Genomic DNA, 20,089 nt, shown 5'->3' with positions numbered 1-20,089 from the left:
ATACCTTCATAGAGAAGGCAATGATGCTTTAGTTGAGTTGTAGTAGTTAAAAATGTCTAGAAAAAATGGAAAATTTTCCAACAGAAATAACATGGGCTATGAGACAGGAACACATGCCGTATGCTGTAGATGTCTTCAGGAAGGCAGGATTATCAGTCAGGTAGTATGGTTATTTTGGCCATGAAGGCATTGCTCTTAACAACTGGTATAAATAAACCTTCAGTTTAGAGTGCGTGCTCTAGAGGGCAACTTTATTAGCCGTGTGAAGTCGCACATAATAGCTAACTTTCCAGGCAGTTCTTGTGATTACAAATAATCACACATTTTTGTCAGCTTATGTGAAAAATTTAATTTACTGTTTTGTAGATACTTTCAGGTAGTGATTTTGTATATTTACTTACATTGAAATTACAGCTTTTTTTTTCTGTTGTTGTTTTTTGTTTGTGAGACAGATTTTCTCTGTGTAGCCCTGACTGTCTTGGAACTTACTCTGTAGAGCAGGGTGGCCTCAAACTCAGAGAGATCCGCCTGCCTCTGCCTCCCACGTGCTGGGATTAAAGCCGCGCCACAGTTTTCAGTTTCAAGCTGTTTTTAGCAAACTGCAGCACAGAATTGAAGGCTTATAAATGGTAGAAAAAATACTTACAAGACACATTTTTAATCCCACAAAGGAATCTAAAGGCTATTTTTTTTTCTGGTTTATGATCTAAGTATACTGATTGAGCATACTTATTTAACAGATTTCCTATTGTGACACTTAACTGTTTTGATAGAACATGGCAAATAGTAGATTAAAAACTATGCAATAGATTAAATATATTAAAAACAGGGAGGACAGGCTTTGGGAAAACAGCATTGTTAAATCATAATCCTTTCTAATAGTCTGCATGGAGACCAGTGTAGACATACTGTAGGCAGCAGTATAAGGTCGGCTGCCGTTTGTTATAGGGAGGTTTTACCAGGTGCCTAGAGCATCCTAAAGTGCCGATTGAATCATGTTGAGATACTTTCAGCATTTTAAAAGCCCCAGGTGTGATCCTGTTTTTGTCTGTGGTCATCTATACAAGCCATCAGATTCCATCAAGTTCTTTAACTGTCTGAAACCTGTTTTCATTTTTATTAAATTGTAAAATAAAAAAAAAATTAGCATGAATTCAGTTTTACATTGGAAATATAGATTCTTTTGTGAAGAAACAGTGGAGTAAAACATTAGTGTCCTAAATGGCCCCATCACTGTCTCATTAGGTATTTTTTGGTAGTAAAATGCAATGTTCATATTTATATCAAAATAAGCTTCAGTTACTTTTATTCTAGATATGACAGAGTACAGACATGTCTTTACCGAGTACATGTTAATATGCACAAGACATTAAAAGTGCACATTACTTTTACCTCAAAATACTCTCTGACGTTTGGTTCATTTTAGGAATAATCTGTGCACTCTCATTAGTTGAGTAGTAGTTTAATAGCTTATCCAACAGAACCTTGTTAAAATGGGTTTGAATTTTAAAAATGCTTAAGTATTGTCTTGATTATGAATTCTGAAAATTTAACAATATTATAGTTTCAATTTTTCATATTCATTTAATTTTTGTCCAAAATTTTTTTTCATTATACATGTTTGGTAAATGTTTCTTAGAAAGTTAAAATAATGTCTTGTTTTTTTTCTCTTTCAAAGCATTATCTAAAAATGATATATTATATGATGGAGACTGTGAGGAAAAGCCACATGATATTGTCCAGAGCATCGTAGAAGAAATGGTGAACATTATTGTTGGAGGTAGTGTACTTCACTTGAAATTAGTTTATTATTTTTAAAGGATTTCATCTGATCATGGAAAACCTTTAATGAGAATCCAAAGGAGTGAAATTCTCAAGTTTGTATGTGTATGTCTGCCAAATGCAGTATGCCCTGCCCCCATCCACATAGGATGCTTTCTAAGATTGCTAGTGGATGCTTTTAGCCCCTCAGATAGCATCAAACCCAGTACCTCCCCCTTTTTCCTGTGCATGATGCGCTTCCTATGCCCTGTGGTCAAAACATCAGTATCTTTCTTTTTTGTTCTGTTTTCTTTTGTACTGAGACAGTATTTTGGTATTAAAGCCCAGGCTAACTTTAAATTTGTGATCCTCCTGCTTCAGCCTTTCAAATGTTGGGAGTATAACTGTGCACCCAGCTCCCGAATGTTGAGATCATAGGTATTTGCTGCCACATTTGAATGAAAATCACGGTTTCTTAAAATATCTGGATGCGGGGGCTGGAGAGATAGCTCAGTGGTTAAGAGCATTGCCTGCTCTTCCAAAGGTCCTGAGTTCAATTCCCAGCAACCACATGGTGGCTCACAACCATCTGTAATGAGGTCTGGTGCCCTCTTCTGTCCTGCAGACATACACACAGACAGAATATTGTATACATAATAAATAAATAAATATAAAAAACTTAAAAAATATCTGGATGCTAGGCACATACAAGGGTCGACATGCATCCTGTAGATATGGAAGAATGGCAGTTGATATACTGGAAGAGGATTAGATTTACGTGGTGATTTGGTACAATACATGTAATGCCATAAAATAGGAGAAAAATCACAGAAGCCTTTTAACAGGGTTATAAGTTACAGGGGTTAGGATTTTAGATTTTACTCTAGGACAAAATGAATCAGCATTGGTGATTTTAAACTAAGAATTTTGATAAGAAGAGCTATACTTTAAGAAACCAGAGCTGAAGAAAGGAAGACATTACCAGACTTGTATCACAGGAGTCCAGGGGTCTGGTCTAATTGTAGTAAGAGTGGAAATGAGAGAAAGCAGGAGCGGTAAATAAGGTAACAGATTTTATAACCAATTAGGTAGCTAAAGAAGAGAAAGCATGTGTGTCACAGGTTCCAGGGCTACTTCACAGTGTACTGCTTCACTGAGAAGACTCAAAAGACTCAACAGAGAGTTAGTTGTCTTCATTGATAAATTTTATTATAGCCTAAAGTTTTAGAGTGGTACCATGAAAGGAAAAGATCGATGAGATACATGAAATAACGTCTAGGGGGAACCAGGTGTCCTCTTCTAGTCATGATGCCATTCAGGGTATTCTTAGTTCCTCCAGTTTCAAATTGTGGAATATTAGCAAAATGTTTAATATGTATTTGAGATTTCAGGACCAGGATTTTAAGTGCTGTCACATCGTACCTTTTGCCTAAATACACTAAAATTCCAGGCTTCTAAAAGAAAAATTGGTTTGCCATAGTGTAAACTGTTTGTACAAATTGTTTGGACTTAGTGACCTACATTGATCATCTCTGGATGGAAACTCTCCCAATGTGATATATCAAAAATTAGCCAAAGGGCAATACTTAAAGGTTTCTAAGATGAGTAATAGACCTACTATTCTTTTCTTCATCAGTAGCCTCTCAGTTTTAAAACTCAATACATTAGATGTTTAGTGATATACTCTTGGCAGAATTAAGTGATAGTATAGAATTACTTGTGGAAAAGCTCTAGTACTTTTATCTGTCATACGGATTTTGACCTTCCGGTCATGTATCTGCATGGTTAAACACACAGCAGAAATGAGCACGGTGTCCTCCTGGTGCACTATGTTAGTAAACTTTATGTCACTATGTTAGTAAACTTTATGTCACTGGTGGGTGTTTGTGGAAACAACTTAAAGGGAGAACATGTTTCTTTTGGTCACACTTTGAGAGATTTGATTGACTCCAGAGTCCCTCGGTTCTGTTGCGCCTGGGCTGTAGTGAGGTACAGATTTGTACTGGAAACATGTTGTAGAGCAAAGCAGCTTATGTCCTGGCAGGTAGGAAGCAAAGAGGAGGAGTCAGAGACGCATCTCCCAGTGACTGCTTCCTCCAGCTAGTTCCCACTGGTTGACCAATGCATCTCCAGAAACGGTACCAAAAGCTCAGGACCAAGCCTCAGCACGTGAGCTGGTGAGGGACATTTCATATTCACATATAACACTCTGTTCCTTGCCTACAAAAGTCCATGGATATCTCATGATGTAAAATGTGTTTAGTCTAATTCTATGAATCTTCGAAGTGGTAACAGTTATAGTATTGTTTAAGTCTTCACCAAAGCGAATTCATAACCGTGACTCCCTTAAAGTTAAAACAACAGGCTATATAACTTTCCCTTTCCAAAGCGAGGACTGGAAGCAAAGAAAAGCTGCAGCCCATCAGGACAAACATCAAATCCTGGCTAGGCACTGCCCTCTGCGGCTTTGTCCAAGCTCATTTTCTGGTCAGATTACAAGTTTTCAAACCCTTATGTTGGGTTTTTTGGTTTTAGGTTTTTGTTTTGTTTTGTTTTATTTTCCTCTCAGTTCTAACTACAATCTGACGACAGGCGGCTAATAATCACTATGCCACAGCTTGACTGCTGGACTGCCTTGAAATTTGTTCCACCAGGTTAGTCTGTCCCTGTAAATTCTACATCTTACAGAGTTGCAGGACAAAGACAAAATGTAGGCGAGTTTGTTTGCTTGCTTTTTTTGCTTGTTTTTTTGTTTTTGTTTTGAATTTTTTTCCCACCACATTGTAGCATGACTGACTTCTAGGCCAATTCCTAATATTTTCTTGATACCACACAAGTTCTTCTTCACTGGCTACTCATTTATCAGCTTTCTGGTTTTCTGACCTCCCACCAGAATTAGCCATTTTAGTCTACTTACAACACTCTAGGCTGGTAGTTTTCAAACTGTGGGTCATGACCCCATTTGGGAGACAAATGACCTTTTCACAGGGGCCACCTAAGACCATCGGAAAAAACATTTAGATTACAATTCTTAACAGTAGCAAAATTTATAGTTATGAAGTACCAAAGAAGTAATTTTATGGTTGGGGGTCACCATAACATGAGGAACAGAATTAAGGGTTGTAATGTTAGGAAGGTTGAGAGGCATTGCTCTAGACCTTACATATAAAATAATTTGAGAAAGCAGAACACTGCTAAATAATCACACCTGCAGCTTTGATGGCACAGCAACTGTCATTTCTTACTGCTCATTTTTCTTGTCTTAGACTTTTTGTCCCAGTAACAAATATCTGGAAGAACTAATATAAGAGGAGGAAAGAATCATTTTGACTCAGTCCAGGGTTGTCGGGCTCCATAGTGAGACAGAACATCATGTGGTGGGTCAGAGCAGCTCACCTCAAAAGGGACGGAAAGCAAAAGGGTGGACATGACAAGACAGCCTTTAAGGGCATCCTACTAATGACCTTCCTACAAATTAAAGTGACTTCTAAAGGTGCATCAGCAACTGGAGGCTAGGCCCTGAGCACAAAATCCTGATAGATCAGGATTTTGTGCTAAATCCTGTGATAAATAGCAGGTAACAGTCTATTGAAAATGGTAGTTAAAGTCCTAAGGTTATCCAATAGGAACATGTAGAGACTAAAATAAAGCCACTGTGGTATTAGGAGCATTAATTAAAAGTATAAAACATTTTAAACTTTATAATTATAAAAAAAGAAAAGTGTTCTATGCCCCATATATTCTTTTAAAATAGTGTATTATAGGTCAGGGGTTGACAAATTGTAAGCTATGTGCCAGTTTTTGTTTGGAGAGAACTGGAGATGGAATTAGGTCCTGGAGGGCCGGGCAGTGGTGGCGCACGCCTTTAATCCCAGCACTCAGGAGGCAGAGGCAGGCGGATCTCTGTGATTTCAAGACTAGCCTGGTCTACAAGAGCTAGTTCCAGGACTGGTCCGAAGCTGCAGAGAAACCCTGTCTCAAAAAAACAAAACAAAATAAAAACAACAACAAAAGACAAACAAACAAAAAAAAGAGTTAGGTCCTGGAGCATTCTAAGCCAGTGTTCTAGTATTAAGGTACATCTCCAGCCCCACTTGTTTTTGTATATAAAGTATTATTGTAACACAGCCATGTTGCTTTTGCAATGCCTTCCATAGTTAGAATAGAGACTGACTTTTGTTAACCCTAAGATATGTACTGTCTGATGTTTTACCAGAAAACTTTGCCAGTACCTAAAATAGGTATAGGCTAGGAAGTAAAAGTTCTTTCATTGTTCTGCAAAATTTCAAGTAGAAAAATCTCAAATCTAGAGGAAATGTCAGTGAACAGGATTATAAGCACCCTTGTCTGGATTCGTGAATGAATGATTCGCTACCTTTGCTTTATGTCTCTATACACATCTCATGCATATATAGGTCTTTGTTGGACCATTAGAAAATTGGCTGTGTACATTATGACATTTTACCCCTATATAATGCCCAGATACATTTTTAAAGTTAGAACATTATTATATGTCACCTCAATTTTATTTCCACATACAGGAAAACTGCCAGCTTTTTAAAGAGTATCTAATACAGCTAAGAGTTTTCCCACTTGTCCCAAAATATGCTTCTGATGTTCTTTTCTTCTTTTTTTCTGAGTCCAAGACCTAATCTTAGCACTCTTCATATTCTATCTGTCTGTCTGTCTGTCTGTCTACCTACCTATCTACATATGTACATATGTATGTGTTTGATCTCTTTAGTTATAGTCCTCTGGCCTTTATCAAAAAAATTAAGTATTTGTTTGAGAAGAAATGAATAATAGCTGAAGTTCAATAAAATTTCTCAGTGTGTAGTGTTCATCAGAGCCCAGTTTAGTGAGCTAGTGTAAATTTGAAAGTAGGCCTCTGCCTTTGTACATCTGGAATAGCCTTCTGTCAGGTAAGTGTGCTTATTCACAGTACAACTCACAGGCCGTGTCGGGAAGCATGCCGAGTGCATGTTGCAGCATAGTGAACGCACTACCTTTAACAGTGCCGGTGTGTATGGCACCCTGCTTTCTGGCCGCCGTTTCGTTTTAGACAGTCTGTTTGTTAAGTGCAGTCTGGTTTACTCAAAGATCTTGAGTGTCTTTTCTTACCGTTTTAGATGTAGGAGAAGGGACTGCTGTAAGCGCACGTACAGATGGCAGCATCGGAACTGTAGAGGATGGTAGTGACAGTGAGAACATTCAAGCAAATGGAATCCCGGGAACACCGATTTCTGTTGCGTATACACCATCGTTACCTGATGACAGGTTGTCTGTCTCTTCCAATGATACTCAGGTATGTATGGGGTGAAGTGGAGAGAAAGAAATGGGTGGACTGCCAGTATCTTGAGCAAATCTTCCCAATTGATGCTTTTGGCTGATTTCCATTTGTGGAAATAAAAGGCTGGGTTTTGAGTGGATTTCTTTCTTTCTCATTGCTTTACCTTAGAGCAGTCTGTTCTCATAAGCTGTGTGACTGTGAGTGTGTCTCGTCTGTGTTCACAAACCCTCACCCACATTGAAGTCACATTTAAGAGGAACCTTCTTTCCACACATTCATGGGAAAAAGTTGACAGTATCACAGGACAAGGGAAAATTTAGGAATGTGAAACGTTTTATCTGAGTCTCTGTGCAGTCAGCATGGACGGGAGTGACAGGCCTCGCTCATGCTTCTCTGCTTTCCGTGATTCTGGTCTTAGGTTTGATAGGGATTCTAGAGAGTTTCATGATTGGATTGATCTTCACCAGTAAATGACTTTAAAGATTACTTCACTGCCTAATGTCTGTCAGAGTCAATTAGGAGTATGCCTGATGTCAAAGAAGGGATTTGGGGATTTTTTTCTTTGTTTGTTTGTTTTTTGATACAGGATTTCTCAGTGTAGCCCTGGCTGCCCTGGAACTTGCTCTGTAGACCAGGCTGGCCTTAAACTCACCACTGGTCTCTGCCTCCCAAGTGCTGGGATTAAAGGCGTGTTGTCACCACCACCAGGCCAAAACCGGGATATTTTAAAGACTATATTTTGAAGGTATTAATTTAGTGTTGGGTATGAGACTAGCATATCAAAGATCACTGTGACAGATTCCACTTAAGGTTGTTTTTGTACCGGTTGGGGAGAATCCCACATCAGAGTCAATTGAATAATATACTAGAAAGCTAAAATGATTTACACTGGAATATGTCTTCATTTTCATGGTATATTAACTTGTTTAGGAATCTGGAAATTCTTCAGGACCTTCACCTGGTGCTAAGTTTTCCCATATTTTACAAAAGGATGCCTTTCTAGTGTTCAGGTCGTTGTGCAAGCTGTCAATGAAACCCCTGTCAGACGGACCGCCAGATCCAAAGTAAGTCATTAGCCGCTTTCTTAAGTTTTTAACCTTAAAACTTACTATTAATATAGTGTTTGGGTTCTCATTTGTTCTTCTTGTCCTGTAGAATCTTGAAAATTTGCTGAAGGGAATATTTTATTTTAAAAATACATACCAAAAATAGTAGTTAAAAAACTATTGAAATATATACCTTTCACCACCAAAGGATAGGCAGCAATATAGAATAGTGAATACCTGGTTCACAATAGGTGTCAGTATATGTTAGCAAGTGAATAAATCAGTGATTTCATATTTTCACATTTTGAGTAACTTTGGAACTATTAATGTCTAATGAATTACCTTAGGTTGATTTCTGTTGACACTGTACTGTGTACTCTGATAAAAGCTTAATTATCTAATTCCCATTAAATATAGTTTGTATTTTGGATGCTTGTTTGTTTGTTTTTGATTTAAGCTGGAACCATCTAGGAAGAGGAAGTCTCAGTTGAGGAATAACCTCCATTAGACTGGCTTATGAGCAAGAGTCTGGGACATTTTCTTTCTTGATTGATGGTAGATGTGGGAAGGCCCAGACTTCTGGGTTATAAGAAAGCAGACTGAGCAAGCCCTGAGGAAGAGACTAGTAAGCAGCATTCTCTCCATGGCCTCTGCATCAGTTCCTGCCTCTAGGTTTCTGCCTCGAGTTCATGCTCTGGGTTCCCTTGAGGATGGACTATGTCAAAAACAAATGAACTCTTTCCTCCCCAAGTTGCTTTTGATCAGTTGAAAAGAAACTTTTGTTGTTGTTGTTGTTTTCAATTATAGCTCATAGGAAAGTGCCCTTTTTTATAGATCATGATGTTCATATGTATTTATGATTCCAGTGAAACTTATTTCTTCTTGGAGTTAATAGAATGGCCTGTTGGTTTGTTGTTGTTGTTTTTTGTTTTTTACTATTGTAGCAGGATATAGTGCACTTGACAGTTTTAGGAGAATTTCAGGAAAAAAGATGTTTGGAGGAGTGACTTAGAGAAAAGGATGCTGAAGGGGCTGGAGAGATGGCTCAGAGGTTAAGAGCATTGCCTGCTCTTCCAAAGGTCCTGAGTTCAATTCCCAGCAACCACATGGTGGCTCACAACCATCTGTAATGGGGTCTGGTGCCCTCTTCTGGCCTGCAGGCATACAAACAGACAGAATATTATATACATAATAAATAAATAAATAAATATTTTTTTAAAAAAAATAAATAAAATAAAAAAAAATAAAAAAAAAAGAAAAGGATGCTGAAATAGGAATATAAGCATTCCTCCTTCAGTTCAACAAAAAAATCTTTGGAGTATATGAGTTTCTAATTCAGCAAAAGTCTGGAGAGTTGCTACAAAAGCTCGAGAGCTAGGGAGATTGTAAAGTAGTAGTAGGGAGTAGTAGAGCCCTTGCTACCCAAGTGTGAAGACCTGTGTTCGGCACCTAGAACCCATGTAAATCCTCAGAAGTCTGCAGGCCAGCTAGCCTGGTACACACAGCTGCGAACAGTAAAGAGACCGTGTCACAAATAAGGTGCAGGGTGAGGAACAGCACCCAACTTGTCCTTGCCACAGTTTGTCTACATTCATATGTGAATGTGCATCCGTACACAGACACTCATGATATATATAAACACACTCATACACATAGGAGAAAAGCTTTTAAAACTTTGTAACGTTCTGCAAAACACATTATATTTTCTATAGTTTTATTTTGTCACATTGTTCTGCTTTAGGGAAAAGCTTGTTTTATATTCAGAAAGAAAATTTTAAAATATTTTTAGGTTCAAATCTCAAAAATCAGAAAAATAAGTTACTGCTTCTTCAGTTTTTGAAAATAGGACCTTTGCAGAAGTAGAATTAAAGTTAGTAATTATATACTAAATAAGAATATTTTTAAAACACCTTTCCTTATGGAAAATCAACTTTCTCATTAAAAATTTGACAACTTTGGCATTTCCTTATGAATTGATGAGGATCTTCTTAAAGAAGAAAACTTGGGTTCACCCACAGTCTACCTGCGCTAATGGGAGCTCACTAACTCCAGCTGTACTGGGAAGGAACCATAGGGCCAAACTAGTCCCTCTGAATGTGGGTGACAGTTACATGGCTGGGGCAGACTGCAGGGCCACTAGCAATGGCACCAGGATTTATCCCTACTGCTTGTACTGGCTTTTTGGGAACCCATTCTCTTTGGATGGATACCTTGTTCAACCTAGATATAGTAGGGAGGGCCTTGGACCTTCCCCAAAGCAATGTGCCTTACTGTCTCTGAGGAGTGGATGAAGAGTAGGGTGGGAGGGTGTATAGAGGGAATGGGAGGAGGGGAGGAAATGGGAACTTGGATTGGTATGTATAATTTTAAAAAAGATAGCTTGTTTTCTTTTTAAAAAAATAAGTAAATAAGAAGAAAACTTTTAACAATTTTGAGTAAGTTAACATCTTAGAGAAAATCCAGATTGGGTTCCCATTACCCACATCAGGCAGCTCATAACCAACTATACTCCATTTGAGGGGATCTGATGCCCTCTTCTGATTTCTGAGGACACTTGCATGCATGTGATGCACATAAAACTACATAGACACATACACACAATAAATCTTCAAAAAAAATTTTTTTAAGCCCAGGGAAAAAGCTCAGTTGATAACATGCTTGCCTTGCTAGCTTGAGGACCTGAGTTTGATACTGCTTTTTTAAAAGAGCTAGAATGTTCAGGTGTCTTTAATTCCAGTACTCAGGAAGCAGAGGCAGGTGGATCTCTGTGAATTTGAATCCAGAGCAAGTTTCAGGAAAGCCAAGATAAACAGAAAAACCCTGTCTCAAAAAGCAAAAAAACATGTACTTCTAAGCCCAGTGGTGGGGTTACAGGACCAGACACACCCTAGCTTAGCCTATTTGGCAAGTTCCAGGCCAGTGAGACACAGTGTCTCACAATTTTAAGAGAGGTGTGTATGGTGCAAGAGAAATGGCTTTCTAAGTGATCCTTTAGGCTCGGCATGGACACATACTCACAGAACGGAGTTGGGCTTACTGCTGAGGATCATTTTTGCTGTGATTTCATAAAATGCTATAACTTCTGTAGTTACATAGTTTTGTCTTTGCATCTATGTTCTTGTTCTGCTTACTCTGCTAAGCGGTGACCTCTGCTATCCAGCTTCAGTCATTATTTAAAACTAACTCATGAAAAATGGCAGACATGAAGTTTCCAGTTTGGTGTAATTTAGCCCAGCATAGTGGTATACTCTTGTCATTCCATCTCGTGGACAATGAGGCAGGAGGATTGCCATATGTTCAAAGCCAGTCTGGACTATACTGTGAGAAACATGTCTCACAAAATGTTTATCATTTATCAAATGTGACAGTCATTTGATCCTTGGTTTTGTTAGTGTCTTGTACAAAATAGGTACATAGATGTCTAAAAGGCATTTTGTTTGATGCTAAGAATAGAAAGTTAAAGCATATTTATAACAAAAATCATTAGAAAATGGTATCCTGCAGATCTAGTTATTATAATTATTGGGCAAAAGGACAATGTGAGGTAACTTAAAAGTGATTGTATGTAGGCCTCAGAACACCCACCGTGAGGACTTTCCAGTAGCTCTTTCCAGTCTTGCCTCTCATTGTTTGTAATTAAGAACAAGCATTTGGGGTACTAATACTTTTGTATTAAGAATGGTTACTAGACTAGCGTAATAGTTATCTTGGAAACAAAATTAAAAGGCTCTGATACTATTGACTGCAGCTTTATTTCAAATAGGAAGTATTTTTTGTGATGAACTATTGATATAAAGTTAAGTATTGCTTGTTTTGTTAAACTGCAAATTGCTGACACAGTTATAAACATTTTAAGGAAGAAATCCAGAACAAAGGTTTCACACACTATGTGAATGTGACTGAACATAGTAGTTAGAATAAGTTTTGAAAAATAGTTCCTATAACACTTAATGCTCTGCCTTTGAAATTCTGCCTCCAGTGAATTTCTTTGGTCTTTTGAAACTAAGGAATAGTTTTCAGTGGGAGAAAAAAGTACGTATGTTAAAATAATTAAAATTTTAGATAGTAAACAGAAGCATGAAACAGAACCTTAATTAGAAAAAATTAAGAAAAATTTCAGCCAAAAATTTTTCAGATTTTCATTACAGAAGTGTTTAGAATAAATGTGTACATATTGAGGTAATTTAAAATTTTCTAAAGGTCTCTATTTCAGAAGAGTAACAAGAATTTCAGATATTTATTGAGAAAGTATGGTTGAAATAATGCTATAATCTAGTGCAATAAAAACATTTTTATTGGTTTTTAGGGATTCTGACTAACATAACTAGAAAAAGATTATATATTAGAACCACTTTATACTAAGCAGAGCAGATATCTCCACTGCATTCATGGTCATCTATAAGAAATAGAGTTGTGAGACTTTAGTACCATGCTTTAGAAAAATAGTGAAATAAGGCATACACCTGCAAGTTATTTTTTATCTCTTCTAGGCTTATGTTTAAAATATTTATAATTTTTAATCATGAATATGTGCATATATGCCCCCCCTCAACAATAAAGAGGCCGTGGATCTTTTTGTCATTGTTTTTTCAGTTTTGGAGACAGGGTTTCTCTATGTAGCCGTGACTGTCCTGGGACTAACTCTGTAGACCAGGCTGGCCTCGAACTCACATAAATCTGCCTGCCTCTCCCTCCCTAATGCTGGGATTAAAGGTATGCACCACCAACAACAACCACCCACCTCCACCTCCTCCTTTTCCCCCCTCACCCCTAAAAGAGGTCAGAGAGGGGCATATGGGAAGGTTTGAAGTGAGGAAAGAGGAATGAGAAATAATGTGATTATAATCTCAAAAAATAAATTTAAAAACAAAGCATAAGAAATTATGTGTCAACAGAGAAGCACTTGGTGTTAATGGCCAAGTTTAAGAATTTGTGGAATGCAGAATGTCTTTAGGTCAGGTTGTTATTACCAAAATGATGACCTTGTCCCTATACTGTGCTTTGTGTTTCACCTCTTAGGTCTCATGAGTTACGGTCCAAGATTCTTTCATTGCAGTTACTTCTGTCCATTCTGCAGAATGCAGGACCTGTTTTCAGAACAAATGAGATGTTTATTAATGCTATTAAGCAGTATCTGTGTGTTGCACTCTCAAAAAATGGAGTCTCATCTGTTCCAGAGGTTTTTGAGCTTTCTCTTTCCATATTTCTTACTTTGTTGTCAAACTTCAAGACACATCTGAAGATGCAAATTGAGGTATGTTCTATATTTAGACATTAAAATTTAAGGTTACTGCTGGCTATTTTGTTTCGTGGCAACACATGAACACTTCCTACACCGTGAAGTAATGTGTGTGTATGTGATCATTTGCTTCATTTTGTTTAGTTGTTCATTTAGCTAACTTGTGTCTCTGAAGTACTAGGTGTTGGCTAAGCAGTAAGAGTGCAAAATGAAGGAACAGCCTTTGTGTTCAGGAAATTTGTACTAGTTGAAAAAGTAATAGGTTTATACTTTATATGCTATGAAATAGTAATTTGGCATGCTCTTTCTCTGTCTCTCTGCATGTAGTGTGTGCGTATGCATTTGTGTTTTGAATGTCTGCAAAGTGTTGGGTGTTGATACTCATGTGGAGGCCGTAACAGAATGTTGTGTCTTCATCTGTGACACTCAGCTTATATCCTTCAGACACCTGTCTTATGGATCGGAACCTTTTACTTTTAGCTAAACTCCTTCTAGGATCCATTTGTCTCCACCCTGGGATGCTGGAGTTATAGGCATGCACAATCAAGCCTAACTTTATTTAGTGTTGGAATTTGACCTTAGATCCATAAGCAAGCAGGTATTCTTAACCACTGAGCCATTTTTTTCCTGCCTGAATTTGGCTATCTTAAAAGAAAGGTACAGTACTGAGCCTTCAGGGCTTTAAAAGACCTTTAAAAGAGGCAATTGAAAGATACATTTAAAAAAAATTATTTGGTAACATTTGAAAAATTATTATTGTCTTGGACATTTTTTTCCTAAAATAGATATTTGAATGTATGTTGCTGTTGAAGGAGGGCTGCTAGTTAGTTCCTGGCTACTTAGCCCCAAAATAATCACACAGAAACTGTATTAATTAAATCACTGCTTGGCCCATTAGCTCTAGCTTCTTATTGGCTAACTCTTACATATTAATTTAACCCATTTCTATTAATCTGTGTATCACCACAAGGTCGTGTCCTACCAGCAAAGTTTCAGCATGTCTGTCTCCAGTGGCTCCATGGCTTCTCTCTGACTCTGCCTCCTTTCTCCCAGCATTCAGTTTAGTTTTCCCTACCTACCTCTATCCCCTGTAAAGGCCCAAGACAGTTTATTAACCAGTGATATTCACAGCATACAGAGGGGAATCCCACATCATGTTATTCTTAAGGTCTTCTCCCAAGATGTTGAAAGAATAACACTTTTGGTTCTCAAATATTTTAGAGACTTAACAAAGCTAAATTAGTAGATATTCCAGCTATGTCTGCATTTATTATGCTGTTGGATCAGTTCCTAAGTTAGATTTTTTTATTCATCTTGGGATAATTCATTGTTCAAAAGAAATGTTTTATGTTTTTGTTACTTGGTAGATGCTTTTCCCAACTTCTCAAACTATTGTTTTGACCGAGACATTATATATTTTAGAAATATTCATTTTAGTGTTGGTCTGTTTTCGCCTTCATATTATGTTTACTATGATAAACAGTCTTACAAATTTGTGGTTGCAAGCATGTGCCCATGGAGGACAGAGGTTGGTGTTGGCTGTCTTCTTCAGCCGCACTGATTCCGGAGCTTACTTGTTGAGCTAGATGAGCTGGCCAGTAAACCTCAGGAGCCCCACCTGCACATCTGTAACCAAGCCTAACTTGATGTGGGGCCACGGATCTGAATGTGGGCTTTACCAGCCCAGCCATCTTCCCAGCTGCTGTGTGTTATGTTTTATTTTTTTGTTAATTTCATACTAATAGAAAATGATTAATTAGCTCATTAACAATTCCTTTCCCTTACCCTTGACATGGTTAAAATAATTGCATTATCTTTATAAATTAATCTTCTATATTTTCCTTTTTGTTTGTTTTGTTTTTCAAGACAGCTTTTCTCTTTATAACAGCTCTAGCTGTTCTGGAATTCTCTTTGAATTCAGGTTGGCCTTGAAATCCCTTAGATCCGCCTGCCCCTGTCTCCTGATTAAAGGCCTGTGCCACCACTGCCCAGTCTCTATATTTTCTATCAAAATTCATTTAAATATTATTATGGGATTTTAAAATTTAAGTCTAAAGTGCAAAAATTTGCACCAGTTGCCTAATATTTGTTTGTCATATATCTATGAAATAATACCAGGCATGTAGGTTAGTTGTTTATTTATATAGTTTTGCCCATTATCTTCAAGAACTACAAACAGAGTTCCAAGCAAAATATTGGGATTTTTACTGCAGTATCAACAAAAACCTTCCATTTGAGGATGAGACATTTCTCTTAAGAATAGATAATTTGGGGAATTTGGAATACTGAGAGTCTATAGGGGCTCTGTATATTAGCCACAAGACATTTAAATTCTTACAGAACAGATTATAAACTTAAGTTTTGGTTACTATTTTTCTATAAAAATTAATTTAAAAGGAAATATATATTAGAAATTAACTGTTATTTCATAAATGGTAGGTTTGGGTTATAAAATTTTACTGTATTCTAATTTGTATTTTTATTTTTACTTTTTATTTTTGTTGTTGTGAGACAGTCTCACTGTGTAGCTTTAACCAGCCTGGATACCTCTATGTAGACCAGGCTAACTTCAAACTCACAGCGATCTGCCTGCTTCACCACTTGAGTGCCGTGGTTAAAGGCGTGCACCACAATGCCCAGCTTGTTCTAATTTTTTAAAGTTTTTTTTTTAATTTCTCATTATCTCTTAAAAGGATATAAATGATGTAAGTATGGGTTTATTTGTAATTGAAATTTTCCTTGGGCCACCAGCCAGCTCCCAAACAAAGACACAGAGACTGACTTCTCGTTAATTATGAATGCTGAGCCTTAGTTTAGGCTTATCCCACTAGCTCTTTTAACTTAATTTAACCTGTTTCTACTCATCTGTGGTTTGCCTAGGGGCTTTTTACCTTTCTTTCTTGCCTCTATAAATCTGCATTTCTTATTTTATAAATCAGAATATTTTAAACTTCCTTGATTTGCATATCTTGTGGAAAGATATGATACAGTGTTTCAGAACTGTGGCCATGGCTATAGATACTTATTGAATATTTGTATATAAGTCATGTATTGTGTATACAGTCTTACTGAGAAAGCACTGGTCTATCTCTGTAATGCTTACTGTCCACAGAAAATACATGATTAAGAAATACTTGTTTTGAGTTCTTTGAAAGAAGAGTACATTATGGGGCTGACTGGCTAACCCTTGGGAGACAGAAAGATTATCACTTTATAATGTGGTCATTTCTGGATTCATAAAACATATTGGCCTTTCCTAAGTCAGTCACTTTCCCCAAATTATTTTAATTTAAATATTCTTAGCTTTCACATTGACATTTCTCCATTAGATTAACTGTGCTTAATAATATTCATTATAAAGAATTATGAGAAGTGGTGTTATGAGTAAAGATTTTCACTTTTATGAGTAATTAGGAAAACATAACAGCATATAAAATCTAGATCTTTTTTAGAGTTCAGTTACATTGAAATCTAGGTGCACTTAGGATTGCTCTGAACAGGGGTATCTAAAATGATAACTAATGAATGAGAAACAGTTGTGTTGGTTTACAGGTGTGTTTAAGACATTACCACCCAGAAGAACTCCGTATCTTTGCACATTCCATTTGTCATCTCTGCAGTGGCAAACAGCGCTGGTGCTGAGCCGCTTACTGGTTCTCTTCTAGTTTACGTGTTCGGAAACAAACTCAGAGATGCAGTCCTGTTCTAGAGCTTTGGGACATTTAAAAGACAACGGTACATCTGCATTTAAATAGTAATTTAAACACGTTTCCTTCTGGTCACAGGTATTCTTTAAAGAAATTTTCCTATACATTTTGGAAACTTCTACGAGCTCATTTGATCATAAGTGGATGGTTATTCAGACACTGACAAGGATCTGTGCAGGTATTTGGAATTAATCTTCATTATTTCTGGTAATGAAGTGTGTTCATACTGTAGATGCTCATTCTGAGATTATTGTATCATCACAGATGCTCAGAGTGTGGTGGATATTTATGTAAATTATGACTGTGACTTAAATGCAGCAAATATATTTGAAAGACTAGTAAATGACCTGTCAAAAATTGCCCAAGGAAGGGGCAGTCAAGAACTTGGTATGAGTAATGTTCAGGTAAGAGCTTATTTTTTTTTAATTTAAATATTTCTAAGAATGAGATGCGCATTTCTTTAAAAAGTCTTTTTGTCTTTATTCTGAATTATTTTAGGAATTGAGTCTGCGGAAAAAAGGATTAGAATGTTTAGTTTCAATTTTGAAGTGTATGGTTGAATGGAGTAAAGATCAGTATGTGAATCCCAACTCTCAGACTACCCTTGGTAAGATAACATTTTGAGTGTAATGTTCCACTATTTTAAGTCAGTGATACATTGGAAGATGTTTAAAGATGCTGTTAAAGTGGTCTTGTGAGTCCGGGCCGTGGTGGCGCACGCCTTTAATCCCAGCACTCGGGAGGCAGAAGCAGGTGGATCTCTGTGACTTCGAGGCCAGCCTGGTCTACAAGAGCTAGTTCCAGGACAGGCTCCAAAACTACAGAGAAACCTGTCTTGAAAAAAAAAAAAAAGGCAATAATAATAGTCTTGTGTTATATTTATGTGTGTACATATACTGACAAGTCTTTTTAAGCTTTAAAACTATTTTCAACTTACACTTAAATTTTCTAGTTTAGTTCAGCTGTAATCTTCTATATTCACATTTCTTCTTACAGGTCAAGAAAAACCCTCAGAGCAAGAAATAAGTGAAATCAAACATCCTGAGACTATAAACAGATATGGAAGTCTAAACTCCTTAGAATCCACATCATCTTCAGGAATTGGCAGCTACAGTACACAGATGTCTGGCACTGATAACCCAGAACAATTTGAGGTCTTAAAGCAGCAAAAAGAAATAATAGAACAAGGGATTGATTTGTAAGTGTCAGATTTGAAAAAGAAATGTTACAAAATATTCTTCAGCCACAAATGTGCCATCCCTGCCTCCAGTTTCCCTACATCTCTCTCTCTTTCATGTATTCCTTATTGTTCTCTTGGATCTAAAAATTGAATGGCTCCATATTTAGTTCTCCTCCTTCATTGAAGTCTAGCCTACGCAGATTGAGAAGATGCCCAACCTGTGGCTTCCTCTGAGTTAATCTCGCACCAGGCTGATGAGCAGAGCATGTGCAGTTTTCACTGTTGTAGTTAATCTGATTTCATAATCGTGACAAAAGCATAAAATTTGAAAATTCTAGTATTTATCATTGTTCTTTCTATGTTTCTGCTTCTTTGACTTTAGGTACATGCTTCATTCTTGCTAGGAATTTTATTTTTATTTTTTATTTTATTTTTATATTTTATTTTTATTTTCCTACCCCAACCTGGCTACCTACCCTCCCAGACTCTGAACTTGTGAAATCAATTTTCCTGCTAAATTTTGTGAAGCAGTCTACAAAAGATCTACAAAAACATTTCTTTTATGTTTTTCTTATTCACCTACAAAATAATGGATTTCTTTCTTCTTTAAATTAAAATCTAATTATGTCATTTCCCACTTCCTGTTCTCTCCCAGCCCCTCTCATGTACTCACCTTCTCAGATTTATGGCCATTTTTCTTTATTTTCTGATATATGCGTATATACATATATACAAGCATACATAATATATGATACATATATATACCTAAATGTATAAGCACAAGCCGCTCAGTCCATTCAGTGTTTGTTGTATGTATATGACTTCAGGGCTAACCACTTAAACTCATCTCTGGGGAGGACTGTTTTTTCTACTTGCAGCATTTTAGTTCTTTGTCTATGGGTGGGGCCTGATGATATTTCCCCTGTCCGTGTTGGCTTATCTGTTGATATTCAGGATTTCATTAAGTCATTTCACATACACATGTACACACACATTTTTGTGGCCTTAATTCCTGCCTTGTTCCCCCTTCATTACATATAACACACATGTCTCTTTCTGTCCTGCAAATGACCCCGCTATTCCATTCTGTCCCTATCTCTCTGTGTCTCTGTGTGTGTGTGTCTTTTTCTCTCTCTCTCTCTCTCTCTCTCTCTCTCACACACACACACATACACACAAATATACACACATACATATACATAAAGACTTATTTAGTATCTGCATATGAGAGAAATATGGTATTTGTTGTCCTTCCTATTTTCTCTAGTTCCCTATTGTGTGTGTGTGTTTTTCTTAGACCTCTTAGGATTAACTATACTGGGATCGTTTCTTTCCTGGGCGTGTTTAGTCTTCTTTTCAGATTGGACTGTTTCTTTCAGCTCTGTAGAGCTGACTTAGTGGACATAAATTCTTTAAATCTGTTTTTATCATGAATTTTTCTTTGTTGGTTGTATCTTAAGTCCAGTTAGACAGCTGTTAGTTACTGTCAAAATACACTATTTGTCACTATTGTACCCAATAAGGTTAGTGTACCATGCTGGTCATTGTTCATAGGAGTTAGATCTGGGTAGGACTGTTGACTGATTCCTTACCTTGGAAGACATAGTGCTTTTTGGTACCATGACAGCTAGTCCTCAGAGATACGGCTTTCCTCACAGCTTGGCTTCTTCAAGTTCTGTGTTCACTAAGCATGGTGTCTTCAGCAGTGATTTACCTTCAACCGCTGGGAGGCAACCAAGGACAACAACAATAGCCTATAATATTTTGAAAGTGTTGGACTCCTGACAATATGAAAGAGTGTGTCTCATACTTGGCACTAGGATTTTGTTAGTCTATAATTCTTGAGGGAACAGTCAGGCCAGGTGG

General features: G+C 37.1%; 1 protein-coding gene across 2 annotated transcripts in view; it reads left to right on the top strand.

Moving 5' to 3' along the window:
- The window catches only part of Arfgef1 (ARF guanine nucleotide exchange factor 1), a 96,110-nt gene that overhangs the window by 29,308 nt on the left and 46,713 nt on the right, over positions 1–20,089 (top strand). The window contains exons 7-14 of one of the 2 annotated variants that reach the window (XM_048420484.3): positions 1,679–1,780; positions 6,891–7,066; positions 7,982–8,115; positions 13,117–13,351; positions 17,122–17,221; positions 17,308–17,447; positions 17,542–17,650; positions 18,040–18,241. In XM_048420484.3, coding sequence (XP_048276441.1) covers positions 1,679–1,780; positions 6,891–7,066; positions 7,982–8,115; positions 13,117–13,351; positions 17,122–17,221; positions 17,308–17,447; positions 17,542–17,650; positions 18,040–18,241 — 1,198 coding nt within the window. The remainder of the gene's footprint in view (positions 1–1,678; positions 1,781–6,890; positions 7,067–7,981; positions 8,116–13,116; positions 13,352–17,121; positions 17,222–17,307; positions 17,448–17,541; positions 17,651–18,039; positions 18,242–20,089) is intronic. The other variant, XM_085677313.2, reaches the window with a different exon arrangement.

Source organism: Myodes glareolus, chromosome 16, assembly GCF_982192425.1.
Source record: "Myodes glareolus chromosome 16, mMyoGla1.1, whole genome shotgun sequence".
Taxonomy (NCBI): Eukaryota; Metazoa; Chordata; class Mammalia; order Rodentia; family Cricetidae; genus Myodes; species Myodes glareolus.
The sequence above is the reverse complement of the archived record's forward strand: the minus strand, read 5'-3'. Positions and strand labels throughout refer to the sequence as shown.